We start from the raw sequence: 20,232 nt of genomic DNA, 5'->3' as shown, positions 1-20,232 counted from the left end.
AGGGACAGGGAGTAGAGACCAAGCAGGACAGGACCTTCTCTGAGACCATAAGGTTCATCACCTACAAAAGACAGGATGTGGAGCTTAAATCAGCCTCCGGGTGAGGTAAACTGGGGGTGGACAGACCTCTGAGGAGGTGGATCTCTCTGGAGCTAAAGCGCACAATAAATGCGTCCAACACAGTCATGGCTGATGTTTGCTCAGGGGGGACTTAGGCAGTGTCGTAATTTATGCTAAAAATGTTTTCCGCCACAGATGCTACACTCCCAAAGGCTGCCATTTCTGCACCTAATAAATGTGCTGAGGATTTGCTCTCTCTCTCTCGCTTTCTCTCTCTCACAGTTTACTTTCCCTTTTTGCATTCTGTTTACTGCAATTCTTATATTTTCACAGAAACAATCGTCCCTTTTTTCATCCTTTTTTCTGCTCTTCTTCTGATTACCTCAAACAAATTATGGATTAGGGTGTGAATAAATCCATTGCAGAAGTGTATGTTGATTGGGTGAATTTAGGAAATTGTTTAATTGATCCTACCCCAGCTTAATATGCAGAGACAACTAAAGCTCTATTCGTTTAGGGATGTGCGAGCCTAGTTGACTAAAACTGCTGTATGCTGCTAGTCAACACTGGAATTACTAGTCAGTCAATACTTTTCCCCATTAAACTGGTCAACATTTTTACACATTTACGTTTAGCTTTATATTTTTTCAAAGGATTCGCTTAAATTGCTGTCATGTTATTGTTACATTTTAAATATAGTTAATGAGACAATTATTTAAAAAAAAAGAGGATATCTGGCACAAATGTATTCAAAGTTTCATTTCACCTCAGGCTCCACGTGCTTCTTCCCTCTCTGAAGTAATCTCATAATGCAAGGCAAGCATATCGCAGATACATGCCCCTTTACAGTGGAATTTAATGTCGGATATGGCTGTTGGAATAGATTAAGTATTTTAAGAGATTTGCATAACCACACAATGTTGTTTGACTCTTTTCTGAGGGGTTCTTGATTTTTAGACTAGTCGACTCCAAAATTTACGTTTAAACGGCAGTGAAATTAATAGTTCCGCACATCCCTAATTCGGATGGGGTTAGTTTTCCGGACATATGTCTGTAAAGTAATATCAACTGCAGACGTCTGTAATGTTTACCATTGATTTGAACGGGATAAGTGATGTCTGTAGAAATCTCAGAGATTTCTGAGATGTGCCCACTGCATTTACACACTGTTGTCACATGTTGGCACGCGTGCCTTAGGTTGCCGACCCCTGGGCTGGCCTTTTAAAGTACTCCTAAACATCCATGCAGTAAGCAATCTGTTCCCCATACCACACCCCTGTGCTCATTGCTAATACAGAGTCCACAGAGCAAATTGAATGACACAAAAATAGGAAAAAAGAAAATCGTTGATACACTATATTGCCAAAAGTATTCGCTCATCTGCCTTTAGACGCATGTGAACTTAAGTGACATCCCATTCTTAATCCATAGGGTTTAATATGAGGTCGGCCCACCCTTTGCGGCTATAACAGCTTCAGCTCTTCTGGGAAGGCTTTCCACAAGGTTTAGGAGTGTGTTTATGGGAATTTTTGACCATTCTTCCAGAAGCGCATTTGTGAGGTCAGATACTGATGTTGGACGAGAAGGCCTGGCTCGCAGTCTTCGCTCTAATTCATCCCAAAGGTGCTCTATCGGGTTGAGGTCAGGACTCTGTGCAGGCCAGTCAAGTTCTTCCACACCAAACTCGCTCATCCATGTCTTTATGGACCTTGCTTTGTGCACTGGTGCGCAGTCATGTTGGAACAGGAAGGGGCCATCCCCAAACTTTTCCCACAAAGTTGGGAGCATGGAATTGTCCAAAATCTCTTGGTATGCTGAAGCATTCAGAGTTCCTTTCACTGGAACTAAGGGGCCAAGCCCAGTTCCTGAAAAACAACCCCACACCATAATCCACCGTCCGCCAAACCACACAGTTGGCACAATGCAGTCAGACAAGTACCGTTCTCCTGGCAACCGCCAAGCCCAGACTCGTCCATCAGATTGCCAGATGGAGAAGCGTGATTCGTCACTCCAGAGAACGCGTCTCCACTGCTCTAGAGTCCAGTGGCGGCATGCTTTACACCACTGCATCCGACGCTTTGCATTGCACTTGGTGATGTATGGCTTGGATGCAGTTGCTCGGCCATGGAAACCCATTCCATGAAGCTCTCTACACACTGTTCTTGAGCTAATCTGAAGGCCACATGAACTTTGGAGGTCTGGAGCAGAAAGTTGGCGACCTCTGCGCACTATGCGCCTCTGCATCCGCTGACCCCGCTCTGTCATTTTACGTGGCCTACCACTTCGTGGCTGAATTGCTGTCATTCCCAATCGCTTCCACTTTGTTATAATACCACTGACAGTTGACTGTGGAATATTTAGTAGCGAGGAAATTTCACGACTGGACTTGTTGCACAGGTGGCATCCTATCACAGTACCACGCTGGAATTCACTGAGCTCCTGAGAGCGGCCCATTCTTTCACAAATGTTTGTAGAAGCAGTCTGCATGCCTAGGTGCTTCATTTTATACACCTGTGGCCATGGAAGTGATTGGAACACCTGAATTCAATTATTTGGATGGGTGAGCGAATACTTTTGGCAATATAGTGTATGTCATCAACGAAGTTGCTAATGTCCTTATCGGTAGACAAAGACATGGAGCTATAAAGATCAAAATAGAATTCTTTAAAGGTCTTATTATTATCTATGGCAGAAGTAAATATATTGCCTATAGAAGACTTCACTGAAGGAGTGGTGGGAAAAAAACTCTTTCCATTTTATTTATCTGGCAAGGGTTTCCCTGCTTTGTCTCCTGACTCAAAATATGTCTGTCTTGCCCTGAATAACCAAAACTCTTCCTGCTGTGACAGAATAGTATTGTACCTATACTTTAGTTGAATCAACTCTCTAAGACCATTGGATGACATTTGGCGCTTCAGCTCTGTTTCAGCACTTTAATACTCTTCCAATTCTATAAATTCCTATGCTTTGATCTTGTAAATGAATGAGGCATATTGTATGATCCACCCCCTAGGAACTGCCTTAAGCGCCTCCCATGCCACACCCACAGAGGACACGGAGGACCACTTGGTTTCTACATAAACCTTGACTTCTGTCTTTAACATCTGTTGAAATGCTGGGTCCTGTAGAAGGGATGTATTAAAGTGCCATCTATATGATTTTCTTTTCTCTATACGCGGCGACATCAAACACACACCAAAGCATGATCTGAGATAAAAAAGTTCCCAACTGAGCAGTCAGTGGTAGATTGAATAAGTGACTTAGATATATAAAAAAATATATTCTAGAGTAAATCTTATGAACTGATGAAAAAAAGGTGTAGTCCCTCTCAGATGGATTCAGAAGTCTCCAAATGTCTGTAAGACCAAGAATTTTACACATCCTCAGTAGTGATAATGTTGCTCTAAAGGGTCTACACACTTCTGCGTCACTATGATCAAGGACCAGATCCATTAAAAGATTGAAGTCTCCACCCAAAACTGTATCACGGAGAATCCCAGCTGCTTGTAACTTCCCCTCAAGATCTATAAAAAAGTTCAGCTCATCAGCATTGGGTGCATAAACATTAGTCAAAATAAGATTTCCCCCCAGTATTTCAGTCAAAACAATGAATTATCTTTGATCTGTTTGAGACATTTAACTTGTAAATGCTTACTTATTGTATCAGTGTGATGACTCCCCTGCTCTTACTCGAACCAGCACTGCAAAACACATGCCCACCCCATGCTCTACCAAGTTTTTCAGCTTCCTGTGAAGAAACATGCATTTCTTGAAGGAACACTATATCATTTCTTTAACGCTTAATAAAAGAGACAACCTTCCTTCTTTTTATAGAGTGCCCCAGTCCATTAACATTCCACGTGGAGAGGAACATTTGACCTTTATTAAAGTGTGGCATATTTACATGCAAAAAAAATTGTGTAAAGTCTAATTTAAGTCTAAATTATATAGACCACAATTCAACACTGATGTAACCTTAAAATCCTTATGAACCCACAGAACAGAAAAAAAGCATTTCAACCTCGCACATAACAGCCCAAACTGGTGTCCATCCCCTGAAAATCCGACAGTCCATGCACGCTCACGAGAAATTCCGCGACACCATTGCTACAAGATTACTTCAGTCCAGTGTGTTTTTTTCATACGTAAACCATAAAATTGAACTGCACCTATATGTTTTCAATGAAATAGGCCCCAGTAAATTACAGCAACGAACCCATAAAATGAACAAATAAACTCAACAATAAGTCAATAAAGGAAAAGAAAAAATAACAATAAAAAGAGTAGATCGAGAGAGAGAGAGAGAGAGAGAGAGAGAGAGAGAGAGAGAGAGAGAGAGAGAGAGAGAGACAGTGGGCAACCAACCAAATAACAAACCCTATCAGACCGCATCAGCAAAATGCATGATGTGTAGTCCATACTGCTGATTCAGCGTGGGCATAGCCACCCACTCACTCCATTGATTCAATGAAGGCCATAGCTACTCTTGGGCATGTGAAAGTCTTACGACCATCCTTGGCATCAATTCTCAGCTTAGAAAAGCAATGCGAAGCTCACATCCTGTGCATGAAGTAACTTCTTACACTCTTTGAAGTGCTGCATGTAAAACAAAGTCTCTGTCTGCTGACCGCAGGAATCTTGCCGGTATGGATCAGAGTCTGTCACCCGCTCTGGGAAGCCAACCGAGAGCTCTGTGCGCACTCTCTATTTCGAAATGATGGCCCACTGTGTCGAACAAATTCAGAATAAGCCTGTCCAGGAACTTGACCATATCATGACCTTCCTTTCCCTCTGGGATTCCAACAAAACAAACATTATTATGTCTGCTTCGATTTTCCATGTCCTATAATTTATCCCACACCTGATTCATATCAGTTTTGGTGGCCGGTGGGTTATTCTGCAGCTCTTTTCCGGCTGCTTCCAGAGACTTGATTCGCTTTTCAGCATGGAAAGTTTTGCCTCCATAAATGTGATCGCTTAACGTATTTCCACGAGGTTCTCCATGTCGGTCGATATTTTCTTTACTGCTGTATAAATGTTCGCAATATCTTTACCTACATCCTGATTCACGCTGTCATTCCTTACCGGACCCCCACCATCTTGTTCTTGAAAGGCGTCAGACACGTGCAACCGTAAATGCTTTTTAATGTCCCAATTTCGAATTCTTCGACATCCTACACTCCCAGCGCAGTTTAACAATCAAAACTACATCAGTTCTCACAGAGTAATATTGATTGAAAGGATAAATGTAGCAAAGTGTAACGGTGAGCACCACTAGGCTGCTTCTACTCGCATAGTGTCACGTGACGACTCTGTGTAAAAATGTCTTAACTTTTGCTACTGAAATCAGATAATGAGAAAAGGGGGAAACAATCGAAGTGACGTTACTGCCATATTTGATGTCAACTGGGACACATTGTACTTTGTGTGACAGTACCCAGGCACAGTGAGCTCTCTTGTATACTGCACATTTTGGCAAATGTTGTTGATCATTTGGATATGCCATGCACACAGAATTCTCATACTATGCATGCACAGTATACATACTATATAATGGAGGAATAGTAAGGGTAGTATAGTAGTACACTATTCTGAATATTTTCACCAACTATCTTTAAAAAATACTGAAGAGTAGGCAAGATTTAGTGTATACTTTGCAATATGCAGTAAGCAGTGCTCTAGCATTCCAGTACGAACATAGTATCCCATTCTTTCACTTTTCATCTCTCTCTCTCTCTCTCTCTCTCTCTCTCTCTCTCTCTCTCTCACTCTCATTTCCTTTGGCCGGAATAGTGAGGTAACACTAGAGGTAATTAATAAGGGCACAGATTTCACCATTAGAGCTGGTATATGGTTCAAGAGTCTTTTTCCTGTCCCCAGGCATAGATTATTCGGTTTAATGCTGGAGGGTGGGATTATGGGCAGCACATCTCAGGTGGGCAAGAATTTACTGCCTTCCCATATTTAAACTCTAGCATCTGTATTTACACTTCCATTTTAATGAAGCGGCCATCCCAAAAGATATGTTTCCTATTATCATACCTGTTAGACTGTGTTTGTGTGTGTGTGAAATGCACACTCATCTGTAGAGCACAAACTGTAGTGCCTGATTAATGCAGTCATTGGACAAACTGCAGTATATGTAAAGTATCAATTTTTTTATGCTTGTGCTATGGTATGCTAATACATCCTGGATTTCTCTGTGGATATTATTCTTAAATATAAACAAATAAAATAAAATAAATCAGAGAGGTTGGTCCAGTTGTACTTTCAGATTTCCACACCCTCGTGCTACTCGTTCCTATCTGTTACATCCGTTTTTTCTAGTGCAGGCACCCTTAGTCATCTATTTGTGTCTCTCTATTCTAGAGCAAACTGAATCCTCTGAATGTGACTCCTCCTATTCGAGCTGTAGACCAAGACAGAAACATCCAGCCACCCTCAGACAGACCTGGAATCCTATTCTTCATACTGGTTGGTAGGTACATCAGTGGGATATACCTTGAAGACTGCTGTGTAAATATCCTGTGTTATAACTGGCTAACCTCTTTGCATGTGAAAGGAGGTACAACGCTTACTAATGGGCTGCAGGTTTGGTATTGCTTCCCCAGTTCACTTGGCAGCCATCTTGCTAGTGCTGTTTTCATTACAGCTATTTTGTATTCATGCAAGCTCCTATCTATTTGAATGGTGAAAGACTAAATCTTTTTTTTTGTTTGTTGAGATTATGTCTCAGTAGCTTGTCAAATCAGCCATTAAACCTGACAATGATATCACACGCTTTGTTTCTTTAGCTCCAAATCTAAAAAGTCCAGCCAACATGTATGTGCAGATCTAAATTAGTAGAAAAAGGTGTTTGGGTCTTTTAACTGAAAGGCGGGAGTACAGCTGCCGTATTGAGCGATTTCTCCCGTACATTTTCTACATATCTATTTTTCTCCTGATACTCTCTGATAATACAGTAGATAAAGAAGAAGACTAACATGAATCAGATAATAGCGTACAGTATATGTTATGTCTCTCTCTGTAACATTTTAGGGCAACCAGCTGCTTACCCAGAATTCTTCTCACTTAACAAGAGCACAGCTGAGCTTCGGCTGCTGAAATCTGTGGACAGAGAGCTATACCAGCGCTTTACTCTTGTTATTAAGGTCAGTATATGTAAATCGCCATCTACATCTTCAGGTTGCACAGTTTCAGAGGGTGTAGGAATGATTTCAAGAGAGGGGTGGGGATGGTGAAGGGGGCAGGGGGCTGGGGGAGACAAATTATAAACCTTTTCAGCTTGGCAAATAAATAGTAATTAGACCTAATGTTGAGATAATGCATATTACTGACCACTTCGTTCATTCAGTTCATTGCCTAATCCGAAGGATTCTAGGCTAAAGCGGAGGCTTCTGCTGGGTCTTAAAGCTGTCGTTTTTTGTGGCCACTACTAATTTTTCATACTACTGCCAAGACTCTTCAAAAATTATGTATAATTTCCCACAGTTATAATGGTTGCTGCACACCTGCACAGTTCAGTCTCTCCAGAGCAGAATTATCATCAGTCCCACAGCTCAGACTGTTTCATCTAAAGTCCTGTTCAGCAATTCCAGAGGCACTCATTCTTATGCATCAGTAAGAGTGTTATCATTTTTACAGTACTATTGGCTGAATGTTTTACAACCAGAATCATTGCTGCATGGTTTTAATTTCTGAAAATATTATGCACAAATTATCAAAATGAGTGGGCATAACCATAAAGTTTTGGTATTTTCGTGCAAGCATGTGGTAAGTCTTAGGCGTTAGTGGGTTGGTGCGTGCAAAGCGTGAATGGGTTTGGTCGAGTGCAATTTAAATCTGGGGTTCTTCTCCAGTTATTGCGCCAACTGTGCATTATTAAACATTCCATTCCCTGTCAAGCAACATCAATATAAATGAAGACAGCTCATGCATGATAGTTTGGTAGTGTAAATGGGCTGTATGCAGTGCATTACAAGAATAGAAATGTATCTATGAAATGTAATGTTTGTATCGTTTTTTTGGGGGGGGGGTTTGCGCATTAATTACATCCTTGTTGAATGTCAGGCATATTTCTATGACAATGACACGCTCATAATATATGCATTAGAATTGTATTTAATTTGATGTAGGCTGCATTAAATTATAAAGAATATAAGTATAATTAGGATAGGTTATAGTTTATTATCTTTTAGGGAACAATTTCTTGGACTCAGCAGATGCACTACTACACAAGTAACATACAAACAAACAAAATATGAAAAATAAATAAATACAAATCGAAATGAATCATATTGATCTACTGACATACAAATCATGGCTGCTTTAAAAGTGATCAACAGCTTTTCATCTGCTAGTGGAATCCCCAAACTGCTAATGCAGGAATTGATTTTAGACTTTGCGCCGAGAATAGACGTCCTATCGTAATGACCTATTTCTCAGGACAATAGCAAATTGCCATTTGCATCACTTCATTAACATACAGTACACCCACAGTTTGCACGCATATGTCCACAGATAGCGGAAGCACTCGCATTCATACCCACTTTTGCGCTTGGAAATTGGATGAAATGGAGCAATTGGATGTTGCGCGTAACTAATAGCATCGTAATGAAAATAGAGCCCAGTATGTGAAACTGTATATGGTATGATAAACTATTAATGTATCAAAAAGTTGTGTGCATCATTGTTTTCAAATGACCTCATTACATTGCATGCATAAAGAGACGTCCAGTTATCATCCTGGAAATTGAAGCAATTATTTCATTTGGCTAGTTATGTAGAGTGTCACCTATAAGGTTCCTTTTCAGTTACAATGCCTTAAGGTATATGTCTTTATTGGTAGTAGACAGCAAGGTAGCTGACATGGTGTGGAACACGAGCCAGTTACAGCAAACACCATAAGATTAAAGCGTTAGTGATAATAAACTTGCAATTATAACTTTTCTTAACTTGAGGGGTTTGTTGCAACTTGGCACAAAGCCTTTGTTTCTTTAATTACATTAAACATATCTTTAATTGAATTCAGCTTGGATAGAGAGGGAGAAAGCGAAAGCGTGAGATAAATTGTAAAGAGAAAGAGAGAGTGTGAAATGATGCTGCTGTGTCTCAGATTTGGTGCAACAGCAATGTAACAGCAGGGGTAATTTAAATGTTTCCATTGTGAAATGATGCATGACTGTGTTTGCTGTTACGATTAAGTCATTTCATAATAATAAAGAATGCTATGCTTTTCTCATTTTGCTTCAAGATTGCTGACATTCTAGACCAAATAACAAACCAAAATATTGCTACTGTCAACACTGTCAGATGAAGACTGTGTGTGCGTGCATGCATGCGTGTGTGTGCATGTGTTTCAGAGAGTGAATTGGCTATTCAGTTGCAGAGCTGCACTCTTTCATTGCTTCTTAATGAAATCAGTGATGGACAGGGCTCAAAATTGAAATGAGAATATACCCACACACTCCTCTTCAATAAACAAGAGACACTTTAAACCATTCCAGGCCTTGAATTTTGGATGGTGTTTTAACCACTGGACTGTAATTATAAATGAGTGAAGATGAATTACAAATCCTTTGATATTTTTAAATTATAATTTGCGGTTAAAGGAAAAAAAAAATGGCAGGCTGCACACTTCCAAATATATCTAGTTAAACTGAAAGGATATAAAATAGCTTTTTTTAATTTTCTTTTTCTTTTTTTTTTTTATAATCTAAGTACCAAACAATTTCTTGGTAATACCATGTTTTTTTGGACATGCATAATGGCAGTACCATGTTTTTGGACATGCACCATGGTATTACGTGTTTTTTTGTTTTTGTTTTTTTAGATATGTACAATGGTAATACTTTGTTTTTTGGACTTGTACCATGGCAATACCATGTTTTTAGAGATGCACCATTATAATAGCATGTTTTGGGGCATTTACCATGGCAATACGATGTTGTTAGGTAAGTACCATTTTAATAGCATATTTATGGGCATTTACCATGGCAATACCATATTTTTTTGGACATATACTATGGTAATACTATTTTTGGGACATTTATGTTAAACTGTTGACTTTGGACATGGTAGCAGGAGCACCATGTTAATTCCATGGTGTATGAATATACCAGTCATTCTGTGCCATGATACCGGCACCATCACACTATAATTGTACAATTGTATATCTTGTTCGCAAATTAAAACATACCAAGCAAGTTTCAATACTATGATCTTTAAGAATTTTCTGTTTGTATATATATATTTATATACGTATATATACTGTATATATAGAGATTTTATTTTATTTTTTTGCAAAATGAAAATGACAAGTGTGCTTGATTGTTAATGAACAGGCCGAGCAGGATAACGGTCACCCTCTCCCTGCCTTCGCTGACCTACAGATCGAAATTTTGGATGAGAACAACCAGGCTCCATATTTCCAGCGGCCCTCATACCAGGGCTTCATCAGTGAGTCTGCCCCTGTTGGCACCACTATCTCAGGGAATGCCAACTTCACAGCCCCGTTGGGCATCATAGCACTGGATAATGACATAGAAGAGGTGAGATCTTCTTATGAAAAGAGCCAGAACATTTTCATAATGAATGTGGTTTCACTGTTGTCTTGAAGACGCAGAGACACATACAGTCACTGATGGTTTCAGTCTCTAAAAATATGTTTTATGTTGTAGCTGCTGCCAGGGGGAACTCCAGTAGGTACCAGAGTGAAGTGACGTGTCTTTTTTTCTGTTTTTTTTTTTTTTTCTTATAATTAGATTTGGTGACTGGTAATGGAATATCTTGATGGAGTGTGCTATATTTCCGTGTACAGATTTGCATTTAAAATGTGTCAGTTCTTCAGTAACAAACCTTTCACATATTGATCCTCATGAAACAGCTTGGCAAGCACAGTTTTCTTTTCTCTGTTTAATGTATTTTCAACAGAAACAGAAAGATGAGGCCAAATGTGTCAAATGGCTCATCGTTTTTCTTTTTTTTTTTTTTTTTAATAGCCATTATTTAAAATAGCCCTGTATAAAGTGGCTTTAAAAAAACAATTGTATACCTCTGCTTAAAGGCTAATCAACATTTTTGGTCCTAAAAATGTTTGGTTTCCTGTAAGAGAAAGACTGTAAATTTTAAATGCATTATCTGCTATAAGTTTATTTTGTAAGTTTTATTTTGATTTCATGAGGTCTTTAAATACAATGAAAACTTGCTGATAAAATTATAATTATTAGCTTTATAAAAATACATGATTTTAGTGTGTGTGTGTGTGTGTGTGTGTGTGTGTGCTCTCTCAGCTTTTGTGAGTTTGGTTTGTCTTTTTTTGAGTTTTATTTCATTTTGAAGAGGTGGCCTTACTGAAAATCATCACAATCCAATCGATTAATCAATCAATAAAAGATGGCTTGATAGCTTTTTTTAAAAATGTTTTTTTAAGTTTCACTCTCAATATCTCTCCATCGCTCTCTGTGATTAGTGACTGTGATGAATTAATCAAAGAAAGCTCAACCAATTGACCAACTAATGCTGGTGTTTACCAAACAAGTGCCCATATTTACATATATGATCAATTAGAATTACGATACGCCTACAGCAGTTCTGCTGGTTCAGAAATTTTTAATTATACATTATATTTTGTTTTACTGTTAAAACTTCTTCGTACTTTCAAACAATCAATGAAAGTTGGTTTATTTCCATAGAGTATTTTGCATGTAATATTTAATGAGGTAGTAGTGTGACTCATTTGACAGTGTTTATTCAGCACAAGGATTGTGTGTTTGCATGACAATTGTTTGAATTGTGTGTCATAAAAGGTTCATTATTGTGTAATAATACTGCCATGTGACCTCGTATCTTTGTTTCTCTTGTAAAGACCAAAGATCCTCAGTTGCAGATTACTCTGAATGACTACACCTCCATCTTTACCATCACGTCTACTGGCATCACACGGTACCTCACCCTGCTTAAACCAGTGGACAGAGAAAGACAGACGAACTACACCTTTACGGTACGAGGCACAGAAATAAACATACACATATGTTTACCTTATCTATAATGGAACTTCCAATTGACTATTGATCCTCCCTGATGCCCAGGACACATTTCACCCCAAAAATCAATTGAATAAAAATATTTCCATGACAATTATACAGTACATTCCCCCTTAAAATCTCATTACTGTTATGCATCTGGACATAGATTCTCATTACTGTAATAAAGTAATTGTTTAATTACTGAGGGGGTAATACATGTATGCTTTATTGCAATTCAAATAATTTAAAAAGGCAACAAATCATTATAGTCCTAAAATAGGCTTTTTACTATAATTTATCATAATAGACCTTTTTAATTTTCTGGGTTTAGAAAGCAAAAGTTAACCATTGCAGGGTGAACTTCTGTGATGGTGAATGAGAGATCACAGCAAATATAGAGTGTATATATATATATATATATATATACTGTATATTTGCTGTGATCTCTCATTCACCACCATAGAACTTTACATACACCTTAGCCAAATACATTTAAACTCAGTTTTTCACAATTCCTGACATTTAATCGTAGAAAACATTCCCTGTCTTAGGTCAGTGTGAAGAATGTGAAATGTCAAAATAATAGTGGAGAGAATTATTTATTTCAGCTTTTATTTCTTTCATCACATCCTCAGTGGGTCAGAAGCTTACATACACTTGGTTAGTATTTGGTATCATTGCCTTTAAATTGTTTAACTTGGGTCAAACGTTTTGTGTAGCCTTCCACAAGCTTCTCACAATAAGTTGCTGGAATTTTGGCCCATTCCTCCAGACAGAACTGGTGTAACTGAGTCAGGTTTGTAGGCCTCCTTGCTCGCACACGCTTTTTCAGTTCAGGGCTTTGTGATGGCCACTCCAGTACCTTGACTTTGTTGTCCTTAAGCCATTTTGCCACAGTTTCGGAGGTATGCTTGGGGCCATTGTCCATTTGGAAGACCCATTTGTGACCGAGCTTTAACTTCCTTGCTGATGTCTTGAGATGTTGCTTCAATATATCCACTTAATTTTCTTTCCTCATGATTCCATCTATTTTGTGAAGTGCACCAGCACTTCCTGCAGCAAAGCACCCCCACAACATGATGATGCCACCCCCATGCTTCACGGCTGGGAAGTTGTTCTTCGGCTTGCAAGCCTCACCCTTTTTCCTCCAAACATAACGATGGTCATTATGGCCAAGCAGTTACATTTTTGTTTCATTAGACCAGAGGACATTTCTCCAAAAAGTAAAATCTTTGTCCCCATGTACACTTGCAAACTGTAGTCTGGCTTTTTAATGGCAGTTTTGGAGCAGTGGCTTCTACCTTGCTGAGCAGGCTTTCAGGTTCCCTATCTGTCACTCACTCAACATTGGTGTCGATGTAGTGACACTAGGGGTCACTCTTGGGAGCCCGAGACACCTCTGGTCTTTGATAAAAGGCCAATGAAAATTGGCGAGTGGTATTTGCATGCCACTCCCCTGGACATACAGGTATAAAAGGAGCTGGTATGCAACCACTCATTCAGATTTTCTCTTCGGAGCCGAACGGTCATGCTCATTGAGCTGAATAGCATTGTTCATTCACCTCTGCTGGATCTGACGGCGCATTTCAGCGGCTTCTCCCTCCTCTGCACTGGTGCACTGCAGAGAACGCCCCTGGGCGCTTCGGCAAAAAAACTAGAGAGTATATTTTCTGAAAGAGCGTTTTTCTCCTCTAAAAGAGTATATTTCTCTAAAAGAGCGCACACACGGAACGTCTTTTTAAAGACGCATCTTTCTAAAGATGCCTTTCCGATCGTGTGTTATTCCTGGTTGCAGTCGTTTTCTCTCAACTTCGGATGGTCATGATCGCTGTCTTTCATGTCTGGGCACGACCCACACGGAGGCAGCGTTTATGAATGGTTCATGTTCTCACTGCGAGAACATGACCATGGCTCCCCGCCTCAATCCTCCTACCAACGGGTATGAGGTCAGCGCGGCTAGCACTGGGGGCGATTTGGGGACCTCAATGGGATCGCCTCCGCCGGGTATCCCCCCACAGACCTCCCATTCTCCAGCACGCTCGTGGCGTTCAAACAGAAAACAGCGGTTCCACTGAAACTTTTTCAGAGGCTCCTGGGGCATATGGCATCCTCGGCGGTGGCCACCCCGCTCAGGTTGATGCATATGAGGCCGCTTCAGCACTGGCTCCAGACTCGAGTCCCGAGACGGGCATGGTGCCACGGGACACACCGCATGGCCATTACGTCGGTCTGTCACCGTCTTTTCAGCCCTTGGACCGACCTCTTGTTTCTACGAGCAGGTGTTCCCCTAGAACTGGTCTCCAGGCGCGTCGTGGTCACGACAGATGCCTCCAAAATGGGCTGGGGCGCTGTTTGCAACGGGCACGCAGTCGCCGGCCTCTGGACGGGTTTGCGACTGCGTTGGCACATCAACTGCCTCGAGTTACTGGCAATTCTGCTCACCCTGCGGAGGTTCCGGCCATTGATCCAGGGCAAGCACGTGCTAGTTCGGACGGACGGCACGGCAGCGGTAGCATATGTCAACCGCCAAGGCGGTCTGCGCTCTCGCTGTATGTCAAAACTCGCCCGCCGTCTCCTCCTCCGGAGTCGGCAGCACCTCAAGTCGCTGCGAGCCACTCACATCCCGGGCAACCTCAACACTACAGCGGCATATGGCATCCTTGGAGTCGATTCGGTCGGGCACAGGTGGACCTGTTTGCCTCCCAAGAATCCTCCCACTGTCCACTCTGGTACGCCCTCACCGAGGCTTCCCTCGGCATAGACGTGCTGGCACACAGCTGGCTCCCTGGCATTCACAAATATGCGTTTCCCCCAGTGAGCCTGCTTGCACAGACCCTGTGCAAGGTCAGGGAGGACGAGGAGCAGGTCGTCCTGGTAGCACCCTACTGGCCCACCCAGACATGGTTCTCAGACCTCACGCTCCTCGCGACAGCTCCCCCCTGGCGAATTCCCCTGAGGAAGGACCTTCTTTCTCAGGGACGGGGCACCCTCTGGCACCCATGCCCAGACCTCTGGAATCTCCATGTCTGGTCCCTGGACGGGACGCGGAAGACCTAAGTGGCCTACCACCCGTGGTGGTAGACACGATCACTCAGGCTAGGGCCCCCTTTACGAGGCGCCTATATGCCTTTAAGTGGCGTCTATTCACTAAGTGGTGTTCTTCTCGACACAAAGACCCCCAGAGATGCGCAGTCGGATCAGTGCTTTCCTTCCTGCAGGAGAGGCTGGAAGGGAGGCTGTCCCCTTCCACCTTGATGGTGTACGTTGCTGCCATAGCAGCACACCATGACGCAGTTGACGGTAAGTCCTTAGGGAAGCACGACCTGATCATCAGGTTCCTAAGAGGTGCCAGGAAGCTGAATCCCTCCAGACCGCGCCTCGTTCCCTCATGGGATCTCTCCGTAGTTCTTCAAGGTCTACAGAGAGCCCCCTGTGAGCCTTTTCAGTCAGCCGAGTTTAAGGCACTCTCCTTGAAAACTGCCCTCCTGACTGCGCTCACTTCCATCAAGAGGGTAGGTGACCTGCAAGCGTTCTCTGTCAGCGAAACGTGCCTGGAGTTTGGTCCGGCCTATTCTCACATGATCCTGAGACCCCGACCGGGCTATGTTCCCAAGGTTCCCACCACCCCTTTTAGGGACCAGGTGGTGAACCTGCAAGCGCTGCCCCAGGAGGAGGCAGACCCAGCCCTGTCGTTGCTGTGTCCAGTGCGCACTTTATGCATCTATTTGGATCGCACGCAGAGCTTTAGAGTCTCTGAGCAGCTCTTTGTCTGCTTTGGTGCACAGCGGAAAGGAAGCGCTGTCTCCAAGCAGAGGATCGCCCACTGGCTCGTTGACGCCATAACCATGGCATATCTCGCCCAAAACATGCCATCCCCGGTAGGGCTACGAGCCCATTCTACCCGTGGTGTAGCGGCTTCTTGGGCCCTGGCCAGAGGTGCCTCTCTAACAGACATTTGCAGAGCAGCGGGCTGGGCAACATCCAACACCTTTGCAAGGTTTTACAACCTCCGGGTGGCATGCAACACAAGCGAATAAGCCCGGGATAACCGGCTGGGTGTATCGCTTGCACATAGCGCCTTCCACGTCCTTTTGAGCTGAAGACGTGCGCTGTTAATTCCCAGTAGTGTTCAAAAACTTTGTTCCCTGGTTGACTTCCTCCGAGCCCTGTGGCAGTCGAGTTTTCAGAGAGACTCACTGCCGGCCCAGTACACGTGCTAACTAAGAGCCCTGTTCTGGGGTAGGTGCTCCGCATGTGGTGGTTCCCTGTAAGGCTAAACCCCATGCGATCTATATCTTCCACTAGTTCGTTTCCCTGCTGGCAAACTGCGTCTTCCTTAGGTAGAGCCCCTCTGCCTCAGTCTCCATGTTTGTAGTAACTCCTCCCCCATTGGGCAGGATCAACCTTGAAGGCTCTCCACATGGTTGGAAAGACCATGTGACATATTTTTCTACTTAAATATCCCCCCCTCTCTTGGGGCGAGGTGTGGTCTCCGCAGTGTCCTCCCCTTGGGAGGGACACCTCCCGACTAGACCTGGCGGCCCAGTCGGATAATCCCCCTTCTTTTTTAGGGAGTGGAAAAAAAGAAGGGGAAAAGAGGCCACGACTGGGTTAAGCCTGTCTCTATCATTGGGTAGTTGACTTGTCCCCAAAAAGGGCCGTTCGACACTCATAACTGTGTTGGGGGAGGTTACGTGTCGACCTGGTGCGCTGGCTATGAGGCACACAGCAAGTCTGCCCACCACACACCGCCAGTTCACGTAACACCGTTCAGCCTTGCGACATTTTGTATAGGGACCCCTAGTGTCATTACATCGACACCAACGTCGAGTGAGTGACAGATAGGGAATGTCATGGTTACTGGTGTAACCTCCGTTCCCTGATGGAGGGAACGAGACGTTGGTCCCTCCTGCCACAACGCTGAACTACCCGCTGAAATGGCCAGACCTTATATCGGCTACTCAGCGTAAAACCTGAATGAGTGGTTGCATTCCAGCTCCTTTTATACCTGTATGTCCAGGGGAGTGGCATGCAAATACCACTCGCCAATTTTCATTGGCCTTTTTTCAAAGACCAGAGGTGTCTCAGGCTCCCAGGAGTGACCCCTAGTGTCACTACTTCGACACCAACGTCTCGTTCCCTCCATCAGGGAACGGAGGTTACACCAGTAACCATGATGTTATGTCGATATAGGACTCATTTACCTGTTTCTTCCAGCATGTTCGCAAGGTCCTTTGTTGTTGTTCTGGGATTGATTTGCACTTTTCGCACCAAACTACGTTCATCTCTAGGAGACAGAATGTGTCTCCTTCCTAAGCGGTATGATGGCTGTGTGGTCCCATGGAGTTTATACTTGCATACTATTGTTTGTACAGATGAATGTGGTACCTTCAGGCATTTGGAAATTGCTCCCAAGTATGAACCAGAATTGTGGAGCTCCACAATTTGTTTTCTGAGGTCTTGGCTGATTTCTTTTGATTTTCCCATGATGTCAAGCAAAAAGGCAGAGTTTGAAGGTAGGCCTTAAAATGCATCCACAGGTACACCTCCAATTCAGTACACCTCTTATCAGAAGCTAATTGGCTAATTGTCTAAAGGCTTGACATAATTTTCTGGAATTTTCCAAGCTGCATAAAGGCACAGTTAACTTAATGTATGTAAACTTCTGACCCACTGGAATTGTGATATTGTCAATTAAAAGTGAAACAATCTGTCTGTAAACAATTGTTGGAAAAATTACTCATGTCATGCACAAAGTAGATGTCCTTAACGACTTGCCAAAACTATAGTTTGCTAATATTAAATCTGTGGAATGGTTAAAAAATATGTTTTAAAGGCTTCAGCCTAAGTGTATGTAAACTTCTGACTTCAACTGTATGTATGTATATATATATATATATATATATATATATATATATATATATATATATATATATATGTGTGTGTGTGTGTGTGTGTGTGTGTGTGTATGTATTGCAATCCCATCTGATGCAACAGCAAATAATGTTGAAATTCACTACTATGTTTCCACAACTTTCTAAAAAGAGGAATAGAGAGGGATGGATTAAGACAGTCAGAGGAGAAAGATGCCAGATTTACTGTCACTTCCTCAGAAGCTGTATTTGCAAAGTGATCTCATGAGAATTCATATGCATTCTTACATAAAGTTTGGTTCAAGCAAACGTACATTCTCTTATGTTTGCATAGACACTGAAACGTACAATATTGACGTATTGACAGCATCTAAACGGCATCATGTAACCATCAACCTGCGTTGGTTGGTTTCATTTTCAAAATTAAAAAATTGCCACCTCAAAAAACGACCAGTGGTTTTACGCCAGTGATTTGTGACCGTTTGCGACCTGCTGTATTCTGCGATGTATATGTTTGAATGAGGTATCACAGCGCCATTTGGAGTGCATCAGGAGAAGATTTACAGCGATTAATAATATATATTCCACTCTCTGCCTTACACAATGTTATTGAATTCCATCTGGGAGCACATCGGATGCAGCGCATTGCCCTTTGGACTACTTTTGTACTGAATTTTGCAATCTTTCTGAACAAATTTTTTTGATTAAATTTATCTGCCTGTTACGTGTTTTACATGCTTAATAAATGGTTATGGTTAGGTTTAGGTGTAGGTGTTGGATTAGTGGCTGTAAATTACATTATATATATATATGAATACATTAATCTATTTGTTAGAGGTTTTTATATTGTTGAAATGTGGTTATGTTTAGAGGTTGGGGTAGGGTTAGGGATCTAAAATATCTATAAAACAGTAAAAATGTACAAATATATTTAGAATCGATTCGTGTATTTAAATATATTTGTAATGGATTTGTCAATATTTTGCATTTCTAAAGCTGTAAATACGTAAAAAAAAAAAAAAAGAAAATTGATGTAGATGCTTTCAAATGTCCATATTGTACATTTTAGTGTCTATCCAAACATACGAACATGTACGTTTAAATGTTACAAATATTAACGTACAAATAGCTATGGATATTAATGAGATCAGGCTGGAATTTGAAATCCATCGTTGCAGTGTTGTCTTTTTTATTGTAATTAATACCAAGGTAGTATAACAATTTCCATTAAACAATTAAAAAAATATTTATTGTTGAAAATATGAAAAAAGGTATCTATATTTATGCTGTTAAATTAAGGCAGAAATGTGGCATCATAGTCTGTGAAAATGGTCCATTTATTTTTTATAAAGTTTCTTAGTTTTATTTTTCCTTTTTTTTTCTCGGTTGAAATATGTTCCAGATATTTTTAAGGCTTTTTTTTTTTTTTTTACCCTAGATGTAAGTAAAGACATTATTTAGTATTAGAAGCGTATCATGTGAGTTCCACTGACTGCACACCTTTGTCACATCGCCAACAGTCACTCTCTTATGTTGCCTGAAATCGCCAACTCTTATTGAAAATGAATGACATCTGGTTGCTTTGTTGCTGCAAACCACCGTCAGAGTGAACGCCCCTTTACTGTTCTGTCCTGTTACTCGTGAGATTATTTACTGCTTTTCTAAGACCCTGGGACTCCACCATGGGCAGCATCTAAAACAGTAACAACAGGGAATGTTCTTCAAGATTAATATTTCTATCTGAAGCATCTAGTCTCAGCATGACCCCTGTTCACTTTGATTAATGAAACAAAGTGATTTAAACAATGCTGTTGGTTCTTGTATGTGAAGTGTCTCTTCAGGAATCTGTCCATTGATTGGATCTATCGATCTGAGATTTGGGCTCAAGTCTCTCTGATCTTTCTAGAATCCCTGATCTCCTAGGTACAGATATAAAGACAGCTGGATCACAGGTGGAACATTAGAGCACACTGTTTCTATTATCTGATCTCTCATCTGAGAAATTGTGTTAGTTTTGAGAACTTCTCAATGCATTAGCATGACCAGACATTTTTGACTAGGGTAGCCAATGTATTTTACCATTTGTTTGATTTTTTAAGTCTTCAATAAAGAGTCCTAAGCCATGAACCAACCACTCAGCTCTGAGATGAACCACAACATTACAACCTTTGATTCTTAGCAGCAACGTTTTTGGAAGGTGGTAAAATGTACAAGACTATGTACTTGTACACTGTGTACTTAAATTCTGTTTGGAGAGAATGAACTACACATCC

General features: G+C 41.5%; 1 protein-coding gene across 1 annotated transcript in view; it reads left to right on the top strand.

Annotated features, from left to right (window-relative positions):
- The window catches only part of LOC127414423 (protocadherin-15-like), a 254,255-nt gene that overhangs the window by 114,941 nt on the left and 119,082 nt on the right, over window positions 1-20,232 (top strand). Inside the window, exons 10-13 of the mRNA XM_051652444.1 lie at window positions 6,430-6,538; window positions 7,099-7,211; window positions 10,404-10,610; window positions 11,927-12,061. Of these exons, the coding sequence (XP_051508404.1) occupies window positions 6,430-6,538; window positions 7,099-7,211; window positions 10,404-10,610; window positions 11,927-12,061 (564 nt within the window). The remainder of the gene's footprint in view (window positions 1-6,429; window positions 6,539-7,098; window positions 7,212-10,403; window positions 10,611-11,926; window positions 12,062-20,232) is intronic.

Source organism: Myxocyprinus asiaticus, chromosome 23 (genome assembly GCF_019703515.2).
Source record: "Myxocyprinus asiaticus isolate MX2 ecotype Aquarium Trade chromosome 23, UBuf_Myxa_2, whole genome shotgun sequence".
NCBI classification, from domain to species: Eukaryota; Metazoa; Chordata; class Actinopteri; order Cypriniformes; family Catostomidae; genus Myxocyprinus; species Myxocyprinus asiaticus.
Note: the sequence above shows the minus strand (reverse complement) of the source record. Positions and strands in the feature narration are given on the sequence as shown.